The sequence below is a fragment of the Trachemys scripta genome, chromosome 3 (genome assembly GCF_013100865.1).
Source record: "Trachemys scripta elegans isolate TJP31775 chromosome 3, CAS_Tse_1.0, whole genome shotgun sequence".
NCBI classification, from domain to species: Eukaryota; Metazoa; Chordata; order Testudines; family Emydidae; genus Trachemys; species Trachemys scripta.
The window spans coordinates 143,779,677-143,801,231 of NC_048300.1; the positions used below are offsets into that span (position 1 = coordinate 143,779,677).

General features: G+C 43.7%; 1 protein-coding gene across 2 annotated transcripts in view; it reads left to right on the forward strand.

Moving 5' to 3' along the window:
* Window positions 1-21,555, forward strand: part of PHIP (pleckstrin homology domain interacting protein) — a 339,129-nt gene that overhangs the window by 201,179 nt on the left and 116,395 nt on the right. For both annotated transcript variants that reach the window (XM_034766155.1, XM_034766156.1), the window contains exons 19-20: window positions 351-534; window positions 5,003-5,126. In XM_034766155.1, the coding sequence (XP_034622046.1) occupies window positions 351-534; window positions 5,003-5,126 (308 nt within the window). The remainder of the gene's footprint in view (window positions 1-350; window positions 535-5,002; window positions 5,127-21,555) is intronic.

Below are 21,555 nucleotides of genomic sequence, written 5' to 3' on the forward strand. Positions count from 1 at the left end.
ACCCTTAATGTGCAAATGTTTTCAGAAGGTGGTTTTAAAGGCCAACAGTTAACATATACTATGTGTATTGAGAGAACCTACAGTAATGCATTATCAGCTTGTCTTACATTATTCAGATCTTTACACTTTTACTGCTTGTTGCCTGTGAACTGCATTCTTGTGCAGGAGAAATGTGCCTCTGGATAATATGGACATACAGTTGCACTTGGACATTTTCAATTAATGCTTTAATTTTCTTCTGAAGCAATAGATCAAGTAAAGTATGTACTAAAATTGCTACTCTTGCTCTTTGTTTTTGCAAGCCTTCCCTTAGAATTTAGATGACTACAATTACTATTTTAATTTCTCAGGCTCTGTAAGCTCTACCTCAGAAGTACATTCACCACCAAATATAGGATTAAGGCGCAGTGGACAAATTGAGGGTGTGCGACAGATGCATAGCAATGCACCACGAAGTGAAATAGCCACTGAGAGGGACCTCGTGGCTTGGAGTCGAAGGGTTGTGGTACCTGAACTGTCACCAGGGGTAGCCAGGTAAGAAATCTCTGAAAGGTGATTGATTAATTCTCTTAAATTGTTACGTTTGAATTTTAGTCTTCAACTGAAAGGTAACTCAGTTTTGGTATGTGTATGTCTTGATGGATTTATAGTTTTTTTAAAATGTAGTTTAAAAAAAATATCAACTTGCTATTTTTGCATCTTTTGGGAGAAATGGCGTTTAGGTAGGCGCTGATTTGGAAAGTCTTAGTTTGGCAAATGGGGGATTAGGTTGTCATACTGTGCTGAGGGGACATAAATGCCTAGGATAAGTAGCCTACTCCATAAACACTACAACAGTACTGTCTGGCTGCTGGGAGCAATCATTTGGCTATGGCACCTTATTTTTACATCTTGATTCCTTTTTTGGCGGGGATGGGACACTGACCCAGTTCATCGTTTTTCTGAAATGAACCCAAAATCTGAGTTCATTTCAGAAAAATGAAGAACTGTTTTAGTATCCCACTGTGACATTACTTAGGGTACAATCTGGACTGTTAAACAGCTGTCCCCTCTCAATTCTCCAACCTGGGGTACCTTTTACACTGCTTCGCTGTGAGAGCAACCACTCCTGATCTACTTACCCACAGCCTCCAGCATGTAAATTACTCCCAGCTACACTGCATGAGTGTTCTGGCCAACCACTCTTGAATTACACGGTAGAGCAACACCAGCAAATTCATGATCCCAAACTTTCCCCCAGAAATGTGCATATTGTACTGCCCGCCCTTTCCTGGACAACACAAGCTCTCATAGAATAGAATCATAGAATATTAGGGTTGGAAGAGACCTCAGGAGGTCATCTAGTCCAATCCCCTGCTCAAAGCAGGACCAACACCAACTAAATCAGTCCAACTCATAAAGTCCATCATTTTATTTATAGAAGAGTATATGCACAAATCCTGTTATCCCAAATGAAGTTTCCCAAACACTTAAATCCAAACACACTGGTTTAGATAAAACGATAAAGCAAATTTATTAACTACAGACAGATAGATTTTAAGTGATTACAAGTAGTGAGGCATAAAAGTCAGAATTGGTTACACAGAAATAAAAGATAAAACCCAACTAATACTTAACAAGCTGAGTGAATGCAAAGCAAAAGTCTCTCAGCATATACTCCAGCAGTCTCACTGATTGATTTCCTTTCAGACAGGGTCCTCTCCCTCAGTCCAAAGCTGTTTCTTTGTTCCTCAGGTGTTGTGGCTGCTGTGGGTAGAGAGAAAGGGAGGAAGGAATAACTTGGGGCATCTGTTTCCCATTCTTACTACCTTTTTCCTCTTCTTTGAGAATCATCTCCAGCTGGAGTTCAAGAGACAGTCTGTGCGGACGGGAACATCCAGCAATTTCTTTGGCAAAATGTAAATTTCTCACTCTAACACTTTTTCCTGCCAAAGAATGGCCACTTAATTAGGTGATAGTCTATTTGATTTCGTTGACACCTGCCTGAGGCCTCAGTTTGCCTTTTGTCTCTGAAGAACTGGTTTGTGGCTGCTTCCCAAGATTTGGATACATCTTAGTAACATCATACAGTGGAATCTTATATCTTTGCATATAATGTTGCCACACATATTTTACCAGGACGGTAATGATCAGCAAATTGAGTTTTGAAACGATACCTTAAAAGGCATAGTTTGTACAAAATGTATCTTAGTTTGAAAAAGGGGTGAACATAGTGTTACAGACTCTCACACCCACATCTGCCAAAAAAGGAGTCAAGATGTTAAAGTCTGTAGTAATTTTATTTCTGTGAGTGGTAAAACTCCCATAAGAAACAGATGTTGAGAATAAATCTACACTGTTCCTGAGCGCAAACACAAGCTTTTGAGTGTATTTACCAACCTACAGCTGACTGCTTCTTGAAAATACCTACTTTCAAATATGTTTTACTCAATTGCCTTAGATGCCATGTGGGTTCTTCTGAAGAATCTGTGACTCTTAAATCAAAATTAAAATCTTGGGGCTAGAAACTGGCTTAGCGAACCGCGGCCAGTGAGAGTCGCGATCGGCTGAACCTGCGGACGCGGCGGGTAAACAAACCGGCCCGGACTGCCAGGGGTTTTCCCTGAACAAGCGGTGGACCGGCTTTGAAAAGCTCTGTTCTAGACTACTGTTGTATTAATTTGAATAAAATAAATGGGTCAGAATTGTTTAAGATAACTAACCACTGTCTGACTTAAATAGTGTCCAACATAAACAAGGTCCGGAGTTGGTAACCAGAAACCTCAGCCTGCTTAGTACTATGGCAAACACATCATTGCAAATTCTTTTAATCTTTTATTAAACATACAGAAAAAAAGGAAAAACAGTTAAGTCATTTGAAATGTAAAATATTAAGTAAGGATTTTATTTTAACAACATTTCTTCTTCCCATTTCCTTTAGCTGGAGAGAGTTTTAGAAGGTCAAACCCCCTTGTTTGACAGTCTTTTAGATGGTATCAAAGATGGTAACTCCTTTTGAGGAAAAGAGATGCTAGTTGAGATGAACTGGAGCTCTTGTTGCTTCTGTTGTTAAAGTTTGATCCTGCTTCATCTCAGGTGATGTTTGGGATTCAGTTGGAGCTGGTAGGGGAGGTGATGTTATTTGAGTCCCTCTCTGTTTAGCTCGGTCTGGTCAGGTCATTTCTCCAGATCAGGGTGACAAAGGGCAGATCTCAGTAAATGGTAGCTAAGGGTGGCAGCCATAATGGTGAAGCTTGCTTTAGTAGCTTCCATTTGTTCTTTCATCTTTTCCCCAAAAAATCTTCTTTGTTAAGGACCTAAAAAGAGAATGATGGGTTTGTTATCTGTCCACCAGTTAGACCTAACATATGTTCATCTGGTTCATGCATTTTTTGTTCAACATCTCTGTTTTTACCAAGCATGATTTCAACACAGTCCTTGAATTATAGAAGTAGGCGTTTTTGTTTAGACTAATTCAGTCTGTTTCCCTTTTGTACTTTTTCCCATCAACATTTATTTGTTGTTATAGGTTATTGTGACATTTCGTGAACTTTTACATACTTTTTACAGTTGAGCTCATAATTAGAGTAAAGTTGTAGGCCCAGCTATCACAACGCTAGTTACTGCAATTCTGCACTCTGGGCTCTCATTCAGTTTGATTTAAGGTTCATCTGGCAGCAATATCGGCGTATCATCCACTGATTCAGTTGGTTTTGGCCTTCTCTTAACCAGTGGTATCTAGATTTCTTAAACATGCTTATACCTTGGTCAGAGTTCCTGCTCCAGCATGGGATCTCAGTGTCATCTTTCACAGACTTAAGGAGCACCCCCCCCGGAGCACTTCTTGGGGTGCTCCATCCACTATCTTATGGTGAAAATATTATGCTTGGTCACCACCAGTTCAGACAGAAAAGTCAGCAAGCTTCAGGTACTCATGGCAGAACCTTCATGTATTTCATTTGATAGAGATAAAATGGTAGGGAGAGCTCATGCAAAATTCTTCCCCAAGGTGGTTTCGGAATTCCATTTGAATCAATCAATTTACTCTGTGTTCTTCGCAAAGCCATGTTATATGCAAGGGGAGAAGAAACTCCACACCGTGGATGTATCTAGAGCCTTTGATACTATATTGACAGGACCAACTCTTTCAGACGATCTTCATGTCTATTTGTAGCTATAGGTGGCTGCTCCAAAGGTCAAGCCATCTAATCCCCAAGACTTTCAAAATGGATAACTGTGTCTCTCACTGTGCTACCAACTGCTTGATGTTCCTCTCCAACTGACCGTTAGGGCTCATTCTGCCAGAGTTCAAGCAGCGTCCTCAGCATGTTTCTGGAACATACCAGTGTCTGAAATCTGCAAGGCTGCTTTGTGGAGTCAGACCACTCACGTTTGTCAAACATACACTTGACTTGGCTTCTAGATTAAATGCAAACTTTGGGAGACCTGTACTCAGTCTCTGTTTGACTGATGCAGTTAATACTTCTCATGCCCATCATACTGAAGAGGATACTGCTTACCAGTCACCTACGGTGGGAGCCACACTAACAGATACTTCGAAGAAGAGAGCATGTATTTACCCTACAGTAACTGTGGTTCTTATAGATGATGTAGTCAGTGTGAACCCTATGACCCACCCTCCACCCACACTTTGTGGTCCTAAGCTATCACTGGCTTTGAATTGTGAGGAAGGGTTAGGGCCGCTCCACCCTCTGTGCCCTTGCATGGGACCTCAAGGAAGCACAAGGTGTACGTGTGGCCCTGCCAGACACTACTATTAATAATATTCCAAGCTTGTGCGAGTGAGAGACACATGCACCCATCATGGGATCCACGCTGACAACAACATCTTGAAGAGCCGCAGTTACTATAGGGTAAGTAACCATTGTTTAACACAAGAATGTGATAAACATCCTATACTACTTCACACACAGAAATCATCAAGAAAAGGATCTCTGACTATAGGACTTTGGCCTAAGCCTGGAAACTCTGAAATTAACATTTCTTAATTTGTCTCTTCCAGTAGACAGGAGGAATGGAGAACAGCAAAGGGAGAAGAAGAAATAAAGATTTATAGATCAGAAGAGAAAAGGAAGCACATTACAAGTCATGTTCCAAGAGAGAACAAAATACCTTCTTTCTCTAAGGTAAATAGTCATCCATATTTTATTACAGAAATTGCCATAAAACTTACTTTGGTATATTGAGCCCACAGATGTCTCTCAACTTCTCACTTCAGTTTAAATTAAAATGGGAAACTGGCATATTATGTTTTTTTTATTTATTTACAGCTATTGAGAGAGCACCTGCCTATTCATGTTATATTATTAAATGGCAAATAACTTTAACACAGAGTTAGTATTGCCCAGTGATAGCTTATTGCTCTTTCAGAATGTCTGTGTCAGCAAAACTCAGAGATGTGAAAACCAGGAAATAGAGTTAAGGTGCTTAAAACAGAAATCTAGTCTTAACTATAGTAGAGCTATCACTTTGCTATAATGTTCTTAACAAGCAATGAGTTGTGTTTCTGGAAGTCCTGTCAAGTAGAAATTACTGTAATTATGCATCTTGGTCATGAGGGCATGTATTGCTATTTGAGATTGTCACAGATGAATAAGAGTGCATATTGCTTAAGTTGCACAAGGGGAAGAAAACTTTGTCTAACATGTACATCACATGGGTTTTTGTGTTTAAAAGTTATGCCAAGAGTAACCTCCAGTCAGATCCCCTATATAAACAGGGACACTAAATGTGACAGAATATTTTCCATAATAGTACCTCCTCTCATGAGCAGTTCTTTGAGGGATTTTTTAAAATATAGGTCTGATGCATCTGGCAATATCAAAACATTCCTTCAGAGTAGACATGAGCAGCAGCAGGACTGTGGGGGTGAGTAGTGGTCTGAGACCCATACATACTGGGGACATACCATTGCTGGCCCCTTACGCCTTTTTAAAAAATATATTTGTGAAAGAGAGAGCTTGAAGGGGTGCTGGTATTTTTGAAGGGTCTGTGCGACTTTTTCAATTAAACTTTCTGGGCTTGTCTATCCTGGAACACTTAGTCTGGAGAAATAAAAATTGTGCTGTCCCTTAGGGATTTGGAGGCAGTTAGAGCTAGGCAAGGGCCCATCAATGGTTTATCAGAACTCCAAACAGGGAATTAGTAGTTTTGAATGCTCCTATTTTGTTTTCTACCAGGGTAATAGTGGAGTATCCTCACAAATTCAGAGTTTTTACAAAATGTCTTTCCTTACTGGAGTGGTAACTTTTTGTTCCCCTTTTACAGGCTTAATTTAATTTGCTTGGCTATCACAACACTGGGGCCCTTTTTCCGCTCCTTGAGTGCTGAGTAGCAACTCAGAAAGCAGTCAAAGGATTCCTGCTGGTCCTTGAGTTCACATCAGGTCACATCAGAGGTGTGATTAGTCCACAGTCATCCAAATTGGCATTGGAACATAGGAATTGTCATTCCAGAGCAGACCAGTAGCCCATCTAGTCCAGTATTCTCTGTCTTACAGTGATCGGTACTAGCCTTCAGAGGAAGAGGCAAGAAACCTCATAGTGGGCAATTTTGGTATAACCTTTTCAAAAGGGAAGTTTCTGTGACGGGTTACCCCCCACTCCGAGGTGTCACCTGATATACGGGGGTACCACTAAGCCCGCCTTTTCTGCTAGCCTGGGCTCCTTTACACTATCCTGCTGAACCAGGCCCTCAATCCTCCTCCAGCACACACACAGGTAGTGCCACACCCAGCTGCAGAAAGACACAGAAAACTGAAATCAGCTCTGCATGGGAAGCTTCAGCTAGGGAACTGCTCAGCCCTCAAGTGCACACCCCCCCTGAGGTGCAAACCCAAAATTGTATTGTCTTGCGTTGCACAGAGAAATGTACAGTGTACGCTCATGAAATTCGCCTCCTCCCTCAATGTGGAGGAAAATATGCACAGCTTTCTCCCCCCCCCCCCCCCCCCCCCCGTTATGAATTCCACAAACTGGTTTTAGAGAAAACAAAAAGTTTATTAACTACACAGGATTGTAAGTGATTATAAGGGATAGCAAGCAGATCAAAGCAGATTACCCAGCAAATAAAACAAAAACCACAACGTAAGCTTAAGACACTAAAGAAACTGGTTACAAGTAGTAATTTCTCACCCTAAATGTTGTTTTAGGCATTTCTTTCACAGACCAGACACCTTTTCCAGCCTGGGCTCAGCTCTTCTCCCCCTCTTTTGTCCTAATTTCTTAGATGTTTCCAGCAATCATCCTGGATGGGGATTCAGTCAAGAATGAACACTGATTAAGTCACTCCCCTGTCTTAAATGGGTTTTACATATGGCGGGAACTCTTTGTTTTCCAGTGTGCACCTCCCCCCGGAAAAATACTGGTATTCTATCATGGAATCCAGTACCAGGTGACTTAATTACATGACCTTGCAGTGTCAAAGCAGCCATGAGTCAAAGGTTGTTGTAGCATCCCAAGAAGCTTCTCAGGAAGGTGGAAGATTAGCATCTTCAAAGTCCTAATGTTCTCCCTAATGGCCCATCCAGACTGATTGCATTCTGTCCGGTGGGCGTTCCCCAGATGTAAACCCACTTGTAATTGTTACATAGTCAATATTCCTAACTTCAGATACAGAAATGATAAATGCATACAAATAGGATAATCATATTCAGAAAATCATAACCGTTCCAATGATATCTCACAAGACCCATCTTGCATAAAATACATCTTAGATATGCTATAATCATAGTATGACAATATTTTATGAAGAATATGGGGCGTAGTGTGTCGGTTTCTTCTTAAGGTTCCTCAGTTAGAAGTTGCCTTGAATCAGAAGGATCCATATCCGTTTTTTTTTGTTTGTTTGTTTTTTAATCCTTATAATTGTCCAATCCCCTTTGAAATCCAGCTTGGCTCGTGCTATTGACCTTTGCTCTTTCTTCAGTCCCTCTGTTACAGTGGGCTGGAGGTATGCACTTGTCCTTCATTCATCTCAATACCTGAGGTAACTATGATATAGCAATGAGTATGAGGCTAAGGGATTGGTCATGTGGCCTCCACTGGTCCAGGGAAAATATTTCCAGAGATGAGCTGGCAAGGTCCCCACTCACAGGGAAGTTGATGATGACTTATGTACATCCACAACAATTACCCTAATAGTGCTGAAGTTCACATCACGCAAATGATCTGTCTCTATCGTATTCTCAGATTTATGTAAATCCCTCCAAAATTAGGTATTCATTGTTTTATGGAATCTCTGAGAAGATGATTGGTATCCTTTTCATGTCCCCTTCCCCTCAAACTGCACCTATCCTTAGCTCTACTAAATTCTAGGCTGGTAACAAGGATAGTGAAGTGTAGGTATAATTTCTGAGGGGCTTTGAAATTATTAGGTCTCAGGTGTGTTACAAGACAAGCTTCCGAAGAAAGATTCATTTGAGACTGTATGCATTTTCAAAGGTCTTGTTACTATTCTGTCATGGGTCTTATTAGAGAGACAAGGTGGCTGAGGTAATTGTGACAGGTTCCCCCAGGATGCCACCTGGAACTGAGGTACCACTGAGCCCTCTGACTCACCAGCCTGGGCTCCCTCTCACACTGTGCTGCTGTGACAAGTTGCAGACCCGCTCCCAGTCCTACACTTCCACCAGCACTCACATAAGTAGGGACACACACCCAGCTACAGTTACATGCAGGCTGTCTGACCAGCCACTGCATGAACCAACAATAGAAAGGTTACAGACAAAATAATCCCCGTCTCCCCAGGTAGCCCCCACTGGACTATAAACCCAAAATTATACCATCTTGCGATACACAGGGAACTGTACAGTGTAAACTCATAGCGTTCACCCCTCCCTCAATGTGGAGAGGAAATTGAACAGCCTCTGCCCCGCTGCTTAAGATTCCCAGGCGCTTCACTCCAAACTTCCTGGTTTAGATTAAAACATAAAATAAGTTCTTCTTCGAGTGCTTGCTCATGTCAATTCCATTCTAGGTGTGTGCGTGCCCACGTGCGTGGCCGTCAGATATTTTTGCCTTAGCGGTACCCATAGGGCCAGCTGTGGCACCCTCTGGAGTGCTGTGCTCATGCAGCGGTATGTCAGGCATCGCCAGTCCTTTGCCCTCTCAGTTCCTTTTTACCATCTGTGGTGGTCAGTTGGAGTGCCTTTCTTGCTTAGCAAGAACTAGCAGCTTCTCCTTTTGAACTTCATGCCTTAGGGCCTTTGTACATAGTTTGCATTTGATAGTGGTAAATAGTTGTTAAGTGTGTGTTAGTTAGTAGTTAGGGTCCCAGTGGGGACTTTGCTCCAGGCGGGGTATGCCCCAGTCTCCTGGGTTTCGGAATGCAACAGGCCTGTGCCTCTGAGTGACCCCCATAGCAGTTTCCTTAGATGCCTGGGGGAGTCGCACGTTAAGGAGCAGTTCCAGGTCTGCAAAAACTTTCAGCCCTGCACTCAAAAGGAGCGGGATATCTGCTTTAGGACTCTCCTGATGGAGTCTGCCCTCCGCCCAGCTTCCGAGCCATCCAGATATAACGCGCCGAGCGCCTTGACCTCCGTGCACAGTACACCGCCGGCACCCAGCTGCTCATGGCACCGTTCGCCATCGCCGGTGCCGAAGAAGAAGGCTAAGAAGCACTCCCCGGTACCCAGCAAGAAAGTCCAGAGGTCATCTTCCAAGGGACCGGGGCCTGGCCCCAGGCTACTCAGGAGCCACGCGATTGTGCCTTTCCAGTTGGTGCTCCCAGCCCTCTTACAGGTCCACCACCGACTCTTGGGAGTGGTATGGACCCACACCCCTGCCTGCACTGTTGTCATCCCAGGCTCCCCAGGCACACACAGAGCTCAGGTCTCCACGTGCTCCAATGACGACCTCGATGCTGCTGGACCCAGCTAAGTCTCCCCAGGAGGATAAGCCTGCCATTAAGACACCTCAGGGGAAAGGGGAACACTGCTGGTCACGGGACAGAAGACATTGATCTTCTCCGCACATGTTGATGCGACTGGGACCTGGCCCGGGATTCCTTTCGGTCACCCAGGCTGACATCCAGATCCCCTCGGCACTACTCACCGGCACAGGGTTGACGCTCCCCCTACTATTCCCAGCACCATTCATTCTCACGCCGGTCGTCTTCTAGGCGTCGGTCCTGGTCGCCGGCACAGTGGAAACATTCCCCATCTCGACACTAGTCTCCGTCCTGCTCTCCCCAGTACAGTCACTTGTCAATTATACCTCGTCAGTGGTTGCCAGTAGTCATGACCAGTTAGCAAACTCCGGCATCGATGGCTCCTCCCTGTTCGCTGGAAGGTGGTTCCTCTGATATGGAGGACCAGTTCAGCCCATCGCCCAGGTCCCATTGTCGTGATTGAGCACCGGAGCCCACTCCGCCGTCTGTGGCACTGCAGTGGCAGCACAGCCAGTGGCCAATGCAGTGGCCTTATTGGAGTGCATGGGTCGTCCCGATTGTGACAATGCCTACTTTGCAGCACTCCTCGGTGACTGCATTGGAGCAATGGTCGGCGGCCCCACCTGCACCGGTCCCGGTACCAGAAGCCCATTCTGAGGTTGGGGTGAAGGAACCTATGCCCACCCCTTAGTCTCCTTCTCTCACGGTGGTCAAGACCCCAGCACCTCCACCAGGCGGTCCAGTCTTCCTCATCATCCCTGGATGAGGCAGTTGCGGAACCTTCCAGAGCTAGCCCGCCTGATGACTTTAAGGGGCATCAAGCCCTTCTCCGGTGCATGGCCAAGAACTTGGGGCTTGAGGTGCAGGAGATGGCAGAGCAGGTAACTGGTAAACTACTGATATACAAACTTAAATGTCATAAATTTCTAGAAGATACTGTCACTTTCAACCAAAACTCTCACCACTAGATATTTCCAGAGTATATGCATTAGTGCACAGTATTTGTACTTTAAACAAAGCAAGTTATTCTGTACGCTATGAATATTTAAGAAGACTTAAATAGAAAAAATATATAGAACTAGTCAAGAGAAAAAATAAACATTACAAAAATAGATTAAAAAATTGCTTTCCTTCTTCTCTTCTCTGCAGCACCTTTTGCATTATAAAAATGCATTAAAAATAACAATGAAGAGGAGGGGGTAACATTTTTAAAATATTTTGTTTTTCAACAAATATTTTAGAGGCTATGAAAGAGGAGGATCAGGTAGATTTGTATTTAAAGTTTTGGGTTACAACATAAAATATTTCACAAAGAAACATGAATAAAATTGGTATGGGGAAAGGCCATAATACATTTTCGGCATCAGTTGAGGAGGAATCTAAATACAAAAGTAGTCATAGGGCTTGTGTACATAGAGAAATTACTTGCAAAGTGGAGTAATTATTCCAGAATAGTGTGTTCACATAGGGAAATTATACCAGCATACCTATACCCAAATAGTTCCATAGTAACTCCTTGTCAAAACCAAATCTTACCCCTATCTATTTGTATTTTGGTTTTGAATTTGGTCTAATAGACAGAGGCCTAGCATCATTATAATACATGTTCTTCTTCAACGAAATCTGCACCTTGGCTGGAAATGAAATAGACATACCCCTGTTAAAGTTAGATAATATTGTTCTCCTTTTGATCTGGTTAATATATAGAAATGCATATACATGATTTCTCTGAAAGGCTAATGGAGTTGCATTTAACCTGAAGAATATTTAATACTATTAATGAAGTATGCCAAGGAAAGAATACAGTTTGACCTGCAGAGTCCAGGATGATTTTTAACAGTTATCAGTTAGAAGATAGGGATTTCTATATCCAGCTGTTTGCATCCCGTATAGACGTCCCAATGCCATCACTTCAACAAATGGATGAACACATACTCCTGGTCCTCATTAGTGAAGTCCGCCACACAGTCCATCAAATGAAAGAGGGGAAGGCTCCAGGTAGGGACAGTCTGACAGCAGAAGTGCTTAATGCAGGAGGTCAGGAACTTTGGAAAGCTCTCACCTAAAGGTTCAGCCGCTACCTGGAAATCCAGAGGATACCGTCCAGTTAGAAAGAGTCCAATACCATCTTGTTGCATAAGAAAGGCGATCGAGAAAAGAACTATTGCCCGATCTGCCTGCTTTCGCATATCTATAAATTGTTCACTAAAATAATAACAAATCGACTATCGTGAAACCTGGATGAACAACAACCTAGAGAGCAAGCCGGCTTTCGAAGTAATTATAGCACGATAGACCACCTCTTCACTCTAAACCAACTACTAGAGCGTTCAAGGGAATATAAATTCCCTTTGTGCATTGCCTTCGTGGACTACGAGAAGGCATTCGACAGCGTAGAGACTAACGCCATCCTTGAAGCTCTTTCAGAACAGGGCATCAGCGTGAAATATATCACATTACTAAAGGAAGCGAACTCTGGCTGCAGCACGGACATATCGCTGTTTGATACTCCCCTCTGAATCCCCATTGAGAAAGGTCTGAAACAAGGATATACAGTTTCACCAAAATTATTCACGGCCTGTCTTGAATTGTTTTTTCGACGAGCAGACTTGAAAGGTGGGATTAATATCAATGGCGAGTGGCTAACCCATCTCAGGTTCGCAGATGATATAGTGCTGATAGCCAAAAATACAGCCCAGCTTGAGAGAAAGCTTAAAGAACTGAATGCGAAAAGTAGTCAAGTCGGATTAAAAATTAATTGGTCAAAAACGAAATACATGAGATCAGGTGTTCTGCCAAAAACCCAAATAACTCCTGGAGGAGAGCAGATCCAAGAGGGTGATAAATAAGTTTATTTGGGCCAGGAAGTCAACATGTGCTACGATCAGAAAGGCAAACTGTCACGCAAAAAAAAGCTGGATGGTGCGCATTCAGTGACATCAAGGACATCCTCAAAGGAAAGATCAGCAAAACCACTCGTGCAAATCTTTTCAACTCGACCGTGCTTTCAGTGATGTTATATGGCAGCGAAACATGGTCGCTGACAAAGATTGAGGAACATCAACTGTCTGTCACGCAGGACGATGGAACGAACATTTTTGGGCATTTCGCTCCGCGATCACATCCCCCAACAAAATAATTAGGCAGCAGTCTCGAGTGCGAGATGTTGTTGTTTGAAAGCAGGCTCAGCAAAATGAGGTGGGCGGGACATGTGGCCCGACTCAGCAACAACAGATGGACCACAGCTATGTCCAAGTGGTATCCGCGAGAACAGAAACAGCCACACGGTCGGTCTTCTAAGAGGTAGTATGGTTTCCTCACAAGGAGATATGGATAAGCATGGCGAAGGATGACCAGAGCGAGAGAAGATTAGAAGATGTGTTGTCTCAGTCTCAACTGAGGAAGGACCAACAGTCTACTCAGTCTACACAATTAGGATAAACCTCTTTTTACCTATAAATGAGTAAATTTTTTTATGGAATTAGTAAGACCCAATAAATATAGAACCCCATAGTGCCATTTTTGTCCCTTTTCAAATAGAGCTGCCCTTCAGATTGATTTTTTTCAATCATATGTCAGTGTCTTGAGGAGTAACGTCAAGGAAGGCTCTTAATTAAAGCTTACTGGTTCAAATAATTCATTGGGGTGTAAGATTATTCATACCTCCAACTCTCTGAATTTTCATGAAACTGTTGGGCTCTTCGAGTGATGTCCCAGTGGGTGCTCCACTTCAGGTGATTGTACATTCTGTAACGTCTAGTTGGAGAATTTCGACAGCAGTACCTGTTTGGGCTACACATGCACTCTGCTCTTCCGATCTCGCGCCTGTAGCATCATGCATGGTACCGGTACTGATGTCTACTTTACCTCCTTTGGTATAGGCACCCTCAGAATCTCTCCAGCACTGCAACCACTCCTGGTACCACAACAATTCCCGCAGATGCCATCTTCAGTGCTGAGATCTCTTGGAACGCAGCAGTTTCTCCGACATAAGGACTTATTAGGTACTGCAGCACTGGAATCACTTCTTCTCAGTATCGATATAGTGTCAGTACATTCAGCACTGATGCCAAAAAACAGATCTGCCCCTCTTTTTTTTTTTTTTTATCGAGGACAACGATAAGGAGGGAGATGTTTATTCCTCACAACACTCTTCACCCATCCAGGGAATCATCAGACCAGCTCTACAGGAACAGCCAGGACACTATTCCAGAGCCGACTTCCAGAGGTGGTAATGGACATCCATGGATGTCTCCACTAATGCCATTCCTGCTACAGTGATCATATCGGGACCTGTAAGCTGTATATCGGCAATTATTATTCCAGTACCTCCAGGGAAAGACAGACGCTCCCCATCAGTGTCAGAGGTGGGACCCTGCAAGGTCCCCGGGAAGACTTTTGGGGAAACAGGAGACTCTAGATCAAGAGGCCACTCCTGCAACTAATACCTTCTCCTTTCCCGATGAGACCATTATGCCTCTGCCACCTACAACAGGAGATGATTTTAAGTAATTTCAGGAGCTGTTTAAAAGAATTGTAGACACGCTCCAAATCCCCCTGGAAATGTTGGGACTCAGCAACCTCACATTGTTGGACATATTACACATGTGTGCATCTTCCAAAATTGCCCTTCCCATAAATGAGGCATTCATGGCTCCCGCCACGACCATTTGGTAGACACTCACAACAAACCCCCTTACACCTCTACCCCGATATAACACGAATTTGGATATAATGCTGTAAAGCAGTGCTCGGGTGGGGGGGGGGGGGAGAGAGAGGGGAGCTGCACACTCCGGTGGATCAAAGCACTCCGGCGGATATAATGCGGTTTCACCTATAACGCAGTAAGATTTTTTGGCTCCCAAGGTCAGCGTTATATCAGGGTAGAGGTGTACTTGTAAAAGGGCAGATACGAAGTATTACATCCCATTGAAGGACCTAGACTTTTTATTTTTACACTCCCAGCCAAACTCATTGGTGGTAGAGGTGGTCAACCAGCAGGGCAAGCAACACCATTTGAGGACCACCCGTATGATGAAGAGTGGAAAATACTGGATATTTTTCGTCGCAGAGTGGAAAATACTGGATATTTTTCGTCCTATTCATCAGCAACATTACAGTTCACAATAGCCAGCTATGAAGCCTTGATTGCAAAAACAATCACACAAATTACTCCAAACTGTCAGAATTTATTGACTTCATCTCTGAAGACAAAGAAGAGCAATTTCGGTCAGTTATCTCTGAAGGCCATCTCCTGGCAAGAACAGCTCTGCAGGCATCCTTAAACTCAGCAGACACGGCGGCAAGATCCATTGCAATCTCCATAGTGATGTGACGGGCCTTTTGGCTCTATTTGTCTAGATTCCCAAAGGAGGTGCAATCCACCATAGAGGATCTCCCTTTTGAAGGTCCAAAGTTATTTGCAGGTAAGACTGATGAGTCCCTCCACATGTTGAAAGGCTCTAGAGTGACTCTTCAGTCTTTAGGCATCTACACACCTGCATAAAAACAAGGCAGATGTTATCCATCACAGTGCTCGAGACCAGTGCCTTACACACATCCACAGAGGCAGAAGCAGAGACCCACAAGATGTAGGCCACTCCCATCTCAGCCTCCTATGTCGCAACAACCTGTATCGAAACATCACATTTGAGGGTTTGGTCAGGGGCCCGAGAGACCTCCCAACTCCTGTTTCTAAAACTACTTTCTACCAACCATCCCTTTACCGACCATTTGACACCATTCTACCCAGCATGGCAAATTATTACTTCTGACAAATGGGTGCTGGAAATTATCACCACTGATTATTCCATCCAGTTCACCTCCATTTCCCTATCCCCCCCCCCCCCCCCCAACCCCCTTCAGGGACTCCTCTCACGAGCACTTTCTGAGACAGGAAGTAGACCATCTTCTGCAATTGGGTGTGGTTCTATCATTATTTCTAAACCCAGAAAAAGACCAGGGGATGGAGGCCCATTCTCAATTTGAGAAACCTAAACAAATTCAATAAAACACAGTGGTTTAGGATGGTTACTTTAGCAACAATAATCCCAGCACTGGAATAAGGGGACTGGTTTTTGGCCTTCGCCCTGCAATTCTCATACTTTCATGTTTCCATACATCCATCGCACAGGCGATTCCTCCGATTTGTTTTGGGACAAGATCACTATCAGTACAAGGTACTTCCTTTTGGCCTTTCCACGCCCCTCCCCACCCCCGCGTCTTTTCCAAAGTTCTAGCAGTGGTGGCAGCCCACCTCTGCAAGCAAGGGGTCGTGATATACCCATATTTAGACGACTGTCTGCTCAAGACCCTCACTCGGGAAGAAGCCATCGAAGCCACAGGAAAGACAATGTCACTCTTTACAAAACTCAGTCTTCAAATAAACATTCAAAAGTCAATGGTGACACCAGTACAAGAACTAGAATTCATTGGTGCTCCCCTAAACACCTTGGAGGTGAAAACTTCACTACCACTACACAGATTTGCCACCTTCGTGAATCTGATCAACACTATGGTGAACAGTTCACAAACATCTGCCTGGACTTGCGTCCAGCTGTTAGGCCACATGCAGCAACCACCTACGCTATAAAACATGCCATACTACACATGCACTGCCTACAAGGGTAGCTCAGGACAGTGTATATCACACACAAAAACAGTTTGAGCAAGCCTCTCAGCATACCATGAAAGGTCAAGGACTGTTTACGGTGATGGACCCATTCACATGACATGTATGCAGGAGTCCCCTTTCTACAGTTTTCCCCTGCAATGATAATCACAATCCTCCTTAGTGGACTGGTTCACCAATCTAAACAACCTCACAGCAAAGGGCAGATGGTCTCCTCTGGAATCAGCAGTGCACATAAACACACTGGAACTGTGAGCAGTTCACAACGCATCTGCACACTTTTTGCCCATGATCAAAAACAAAACCATAAAGATCCTGACGGACAACGTCGCTATATAAACAAACGGAGGAGCGAGGTCACACTCCCTCTGCATCGAGGCATCAAGACTGAGGAACTGGTCAACATCACCATATCAGCTTCCTACCTACCAGGATGTCAGTACACTACAGCGGACATATTAAGCCGAAAGTTTTCCCTCAATCATGAGTGTTAAATAAATATCTTGGTGATACAAGACATATTCTGACAATGGGGATTTCCCACCATAGATCTATTTGCCATAAGTCAGAACAACAAATGCCCAGCATTTGTTCCAGGGCAGAGTTGGGGCTACGATTTATGGGTGGTGCCTTCCTACTCAGATGGTATGCTCTTCTCCTTTGCGCTTTCCCTCCTTACCCCATTGTTGTCCAGGCTCATACAAAAGATTAAGACCGACCAATCCAAAGTCATCTTGATAGCTCCCACATGGCAGAGACAAACTTGATTCCCATACCTGAAGCAGATGTCGGCATCTTCACTGCACATTCTCCCACTTCTTCCACATGGTCTGTCACAAGATACATGCCAGATCTTGCACCTGAACCTGGAGATACTCCACCTGAGAGCATGGCTCCGTCAAGTTTCCCAGGTGAGGAGATGACCTGCTCAGAAGAGGTAAAGGATGTCTTGCTAAATAGCAGATGGTCAACTAAACGCTCAGCCTGCCTCCACAAATGAAAGAGATTCCATGCATGGTGCCAGAACAAACAGATCAGAGACACCACCTCCACTCTATCACTAGTCCTGGACTATATATGTCAAATAAAAAAATTGGATCTTTCACTGAGAATACACCTTGCAGCCATCACAACCTGTCACCATAAAGTCAATGGATTTTCAAGCTTGGCTCATCCAATTAGACAAGTTAGAGGTCTTCAAGTCACCAGGGCCTGATGAAATGCATCCTCAAATACTCACGGAGCTGACTGAGGAGGTATCTGAGCCATTAGCGATTATCTTTAAAAAGTCATGGAAGACGGGAGAGATTCCAGAAGACTGAAAAGGGGCAAATATTGTGCCAATCTATAAAAAGGGAAATAAGGACAACCCAGGGAATTACAGACCAGTCAGCTTAACTTCTGTACCCGGAAAGATAATGGAGCAAATAATTAAGCAAACAATTTGCAAACACCTAGAAGATAATAAGGTGATAAGTAACAGTCAGCATGGATTTGTCAAGAACAAATTGTGTCAAACCAACCTGATAGCTTTCTTTGACAGGGTAAGCCTTGTCAATAGGGGGGAACCGGTAGATGTGCTATATCTTGACTTTAATAAAGCTTTTGGTTCTGTCTTGCATGACCTTCTCATAAACAAACTAGGAAAATGCAACCTAGATGGAGCTACTATAAGGTGGGTGCAAACCTGGTTGGAAAACAGTTCCCAGAGAGTAGTTATCAGTGATTCACAGTCATGCTGGAAGGGCATAATAAGTGGGGTCCCGCAGGGATCAGTTCTGGGTCCAGTTCTGTTCAATGTCTTCATCAATGATTTAGATAATGGCATAAAGAGTACACTTATAAAGTTTGTGGATGATACCAAGCTGGGAGGGGTTGTGAGTGCTCTGGAGGATAGAATTATAATTGAAAATGATCTGGACAAATGAGAAATGGCCTGAAGTCAATAGGATGAAAATGGCCTTCCTTGTTGCCATCGCGACCACAAGACCTGTAAGAGATATTGGGGCCCTCATGGCATACCCCCCCACACATGTTCTTTTTCAAGAATAAGGTCACTCTACGACCACATCCTAAATTTCTACCTTAAGTACCCTCTTTGTTCCACCTCAACCAACTCATCCATCTTCACGCATTCTTCCCTAAGTCATATAAGAACAGGCAAGAAGCGGCACTCCAGATGTTAGAAGGGCACTAGCCTTTCATCTCGAAGAGACTAAGGCATTCAGGAATGCACTAAAACTGTTTCTCTCAACTACAAAGAGATCTAAAGGAGAAGCTATAGCTAAGCAAACACTCTCCAAATGGATTTCAGAGTGCATTCATCTCTACTACTACCAACATTCTACCAGGTTGCTGCTACATCGATAGCCTTCCTTAATAATGTGCCTATTATGGACATATGTAAAGCAACCATTGGGCATCAGACCACACGTTCATTTAACACTACGCAATCGAGCAAGATTCAACATCTGATACTTTATTAGGACTCACGGTCCTGTTATCGATCACACATCCAACTCCAAAGCCCCTCCTTTCCACGGAGGGACACTGCTCTACAGTCACCTGAAATGGAGCACCCAGAGGGACATCACTCAAAGAGGAAGAGAAGATTACTCACCTTGTGCAGTAACTGAGGTTCTTTGAGGTGTGTGTCCCTGTGCATGCTCCACTTCCCACCCTCCTCCCCTCAACTTTGGAGTTCTGACAGGCTCCTCTGCAGTAGAGAATGAACTGTGGGGAGAGTTGGCCATATAGCACTAGTTAACTGCTGCACAGGCGTGAGTCGGGGAGAGTGCATGTGTGCCCCAACTGGGTTCTGCTGTCGAAATTCTCCAACTAGAGGCACAGAGGCACACAATCACCTGAAGTGGAGCACCCACAGGGAGACATCTCAAAAAAACCTCAGTTACTGCACATGGTGAGTGACCTTCTCATTACACAATTTCAGTAATTCAGAGAAATGTCTTCATATTAAAAACTATTGAAGCTGCACAAGATAGATGTGTTGTCTATGTGTCCATCTAAAGTTTAAGTCATCAATAATGGGAATGCTTTCAAGTGGCAACGGATGGGCCTTATAATTCAAAGCTATAAGGAAAAAAATAATTATCTTACATGGGAGATGCTGGTGAATCAGCTGGCCAAAAGTACAAATAGTCTTCTGCAATCACAGGTTCAAATCAAATCACTAAAGGCTTGAAGTACTAGTGCCTACATCCAGATGCAGGAACTGGAATCCTTTACATCTGTTTCAGGGTCTTCTGATGCTGGTCATTCAGGAAGGGGCCAGTCTAAGAGAAGGAAGCATAAATCCAGATCTTGCAGATGCAGTTCCTCGGTGTCCTCCTGGGAGGAGGGACAACTGTTACATTCAGAATAGGAAGGACAGGAGATAGAAAAGGAGGAAAAGCTCGTCAAGTTAGAATTCTTCAAATCCATTACATCCCTAACTTAAAGACATGGCAATACCTATGATTTGGATGTCTCTTTCAGAAAGAGTCCTCTGTCAGCAACTTTAATTTCTAATACTTCTCTGGATGCACTCTGGTACTCAGCAAGAGCCATGTGCTACATTGGAGTTATGTGTCAGTATATGTGGCTGTATGAATGAAGGACAGCTATTCAGGCTAAAGTGACTTAAGCTTCATCAAAGTATTCAGAAGGAAAATTATTTGGGGAACCAGTGGATAAAGTGATGGCGACTCCTAAAATCAATGAAAACCCAGACTCCTACCAAGCTCCCCAGCAGGGAATTTTAGATCTATTACAAATCCAAGTAATCCTTTCAAAGTTTCCAGACCAGAAGGCTTAATAGACAAGAAAATCCCAGCTTCTCCAGGGGGAAAATGGTCTAGATCCAGAGGCAGCCAGTGCAGGGATGAGATATCCATAGGACCATCTGGTCCTCCTGAACATAACTCATGACTCACTGCCAAAGTAGTCTGGTATGGACTAGAGCATTAATGGTCATCTCCTCCTGTTTGCAGGTCATTGGCCTTAAATCATCTCTGACAATTGGGTTATAGAGATTATCCAGAGAGAGGGATCTGCTCACTCTCCCTCCTTCCAGATTTATCCCTTCTCCCAGTCCAGTGGGCCCTAAGAAGATTGGGGAAATGCAGTCAGCTATCTTTCATCTCCAGTAAATTGGGGCAATAGAAGCAGTCCTAGCCATAGGGAGGCAACAAGGTTTGTGTACTCCCTTTTGTTCCTGGTCAAAAAGAAATTAGAGGTGAGCAGGGCAATGCTTGACCTGAAGCATCTCAACACGTTCCTGAGAAAGCTGAGATACAAGATGGAAATGTTAAATTCCCCCTTGGCGACGATAGATTTGAAAGATGCTTACCTCTATGTCCCCATTCATCAGTCTTGCTACAATTTCTCTGTTTTTGGGCTTTGAATCCTAGCACTTCCAATGCAGCTCATTGTACTTTGGCCTTTCCACAGCCCTAGCTTATTTACAAAGGTATGACTTGTCTTGATAGCTGTCCTCAGGCAGAGGGAAGAGTTTGTTTCTGTCAACTCCTGGATTATCAGTTGGTAAGGGTTGCATCCAGAGACACAGTAGTACAAACACTCTTGATTCCCAAAGACCTCTGTGCCATTCAAAGACCTCTGTGCCATTCTAAACTGGGAAAAGAGCCATCTGAACATCATGCAGTGGATAGCTCATATGAGGGTTGAAATCAACATGCAGTCTCTCCGAATTTTTATTTCTTGAGAGAGAGAACACAAATTGACTACTTTGTTCAGGATGGCCTGCAGTCTCTGAAAAGTTTTAGTTTGCTCCCTGATAACATTGTCTGGGATGTTCATGTCACGTGTTGACAAAGGGCAATGAGCCTAAGTGTACACGAGACCCTCTTCCAGTCACATCCACTGTCCCTGCCTCTTTACACCTTTTGTTCATCCCACCAGGAGAGTCCAACTTTCTCTGCACATATTGTTTTAACAAGAGATTTCCCATGGCCAAGCTGGATAGAATAGGGCTCATATCCGATATTAGCCTCAAGGGATGGGGAACTCTCATAGTA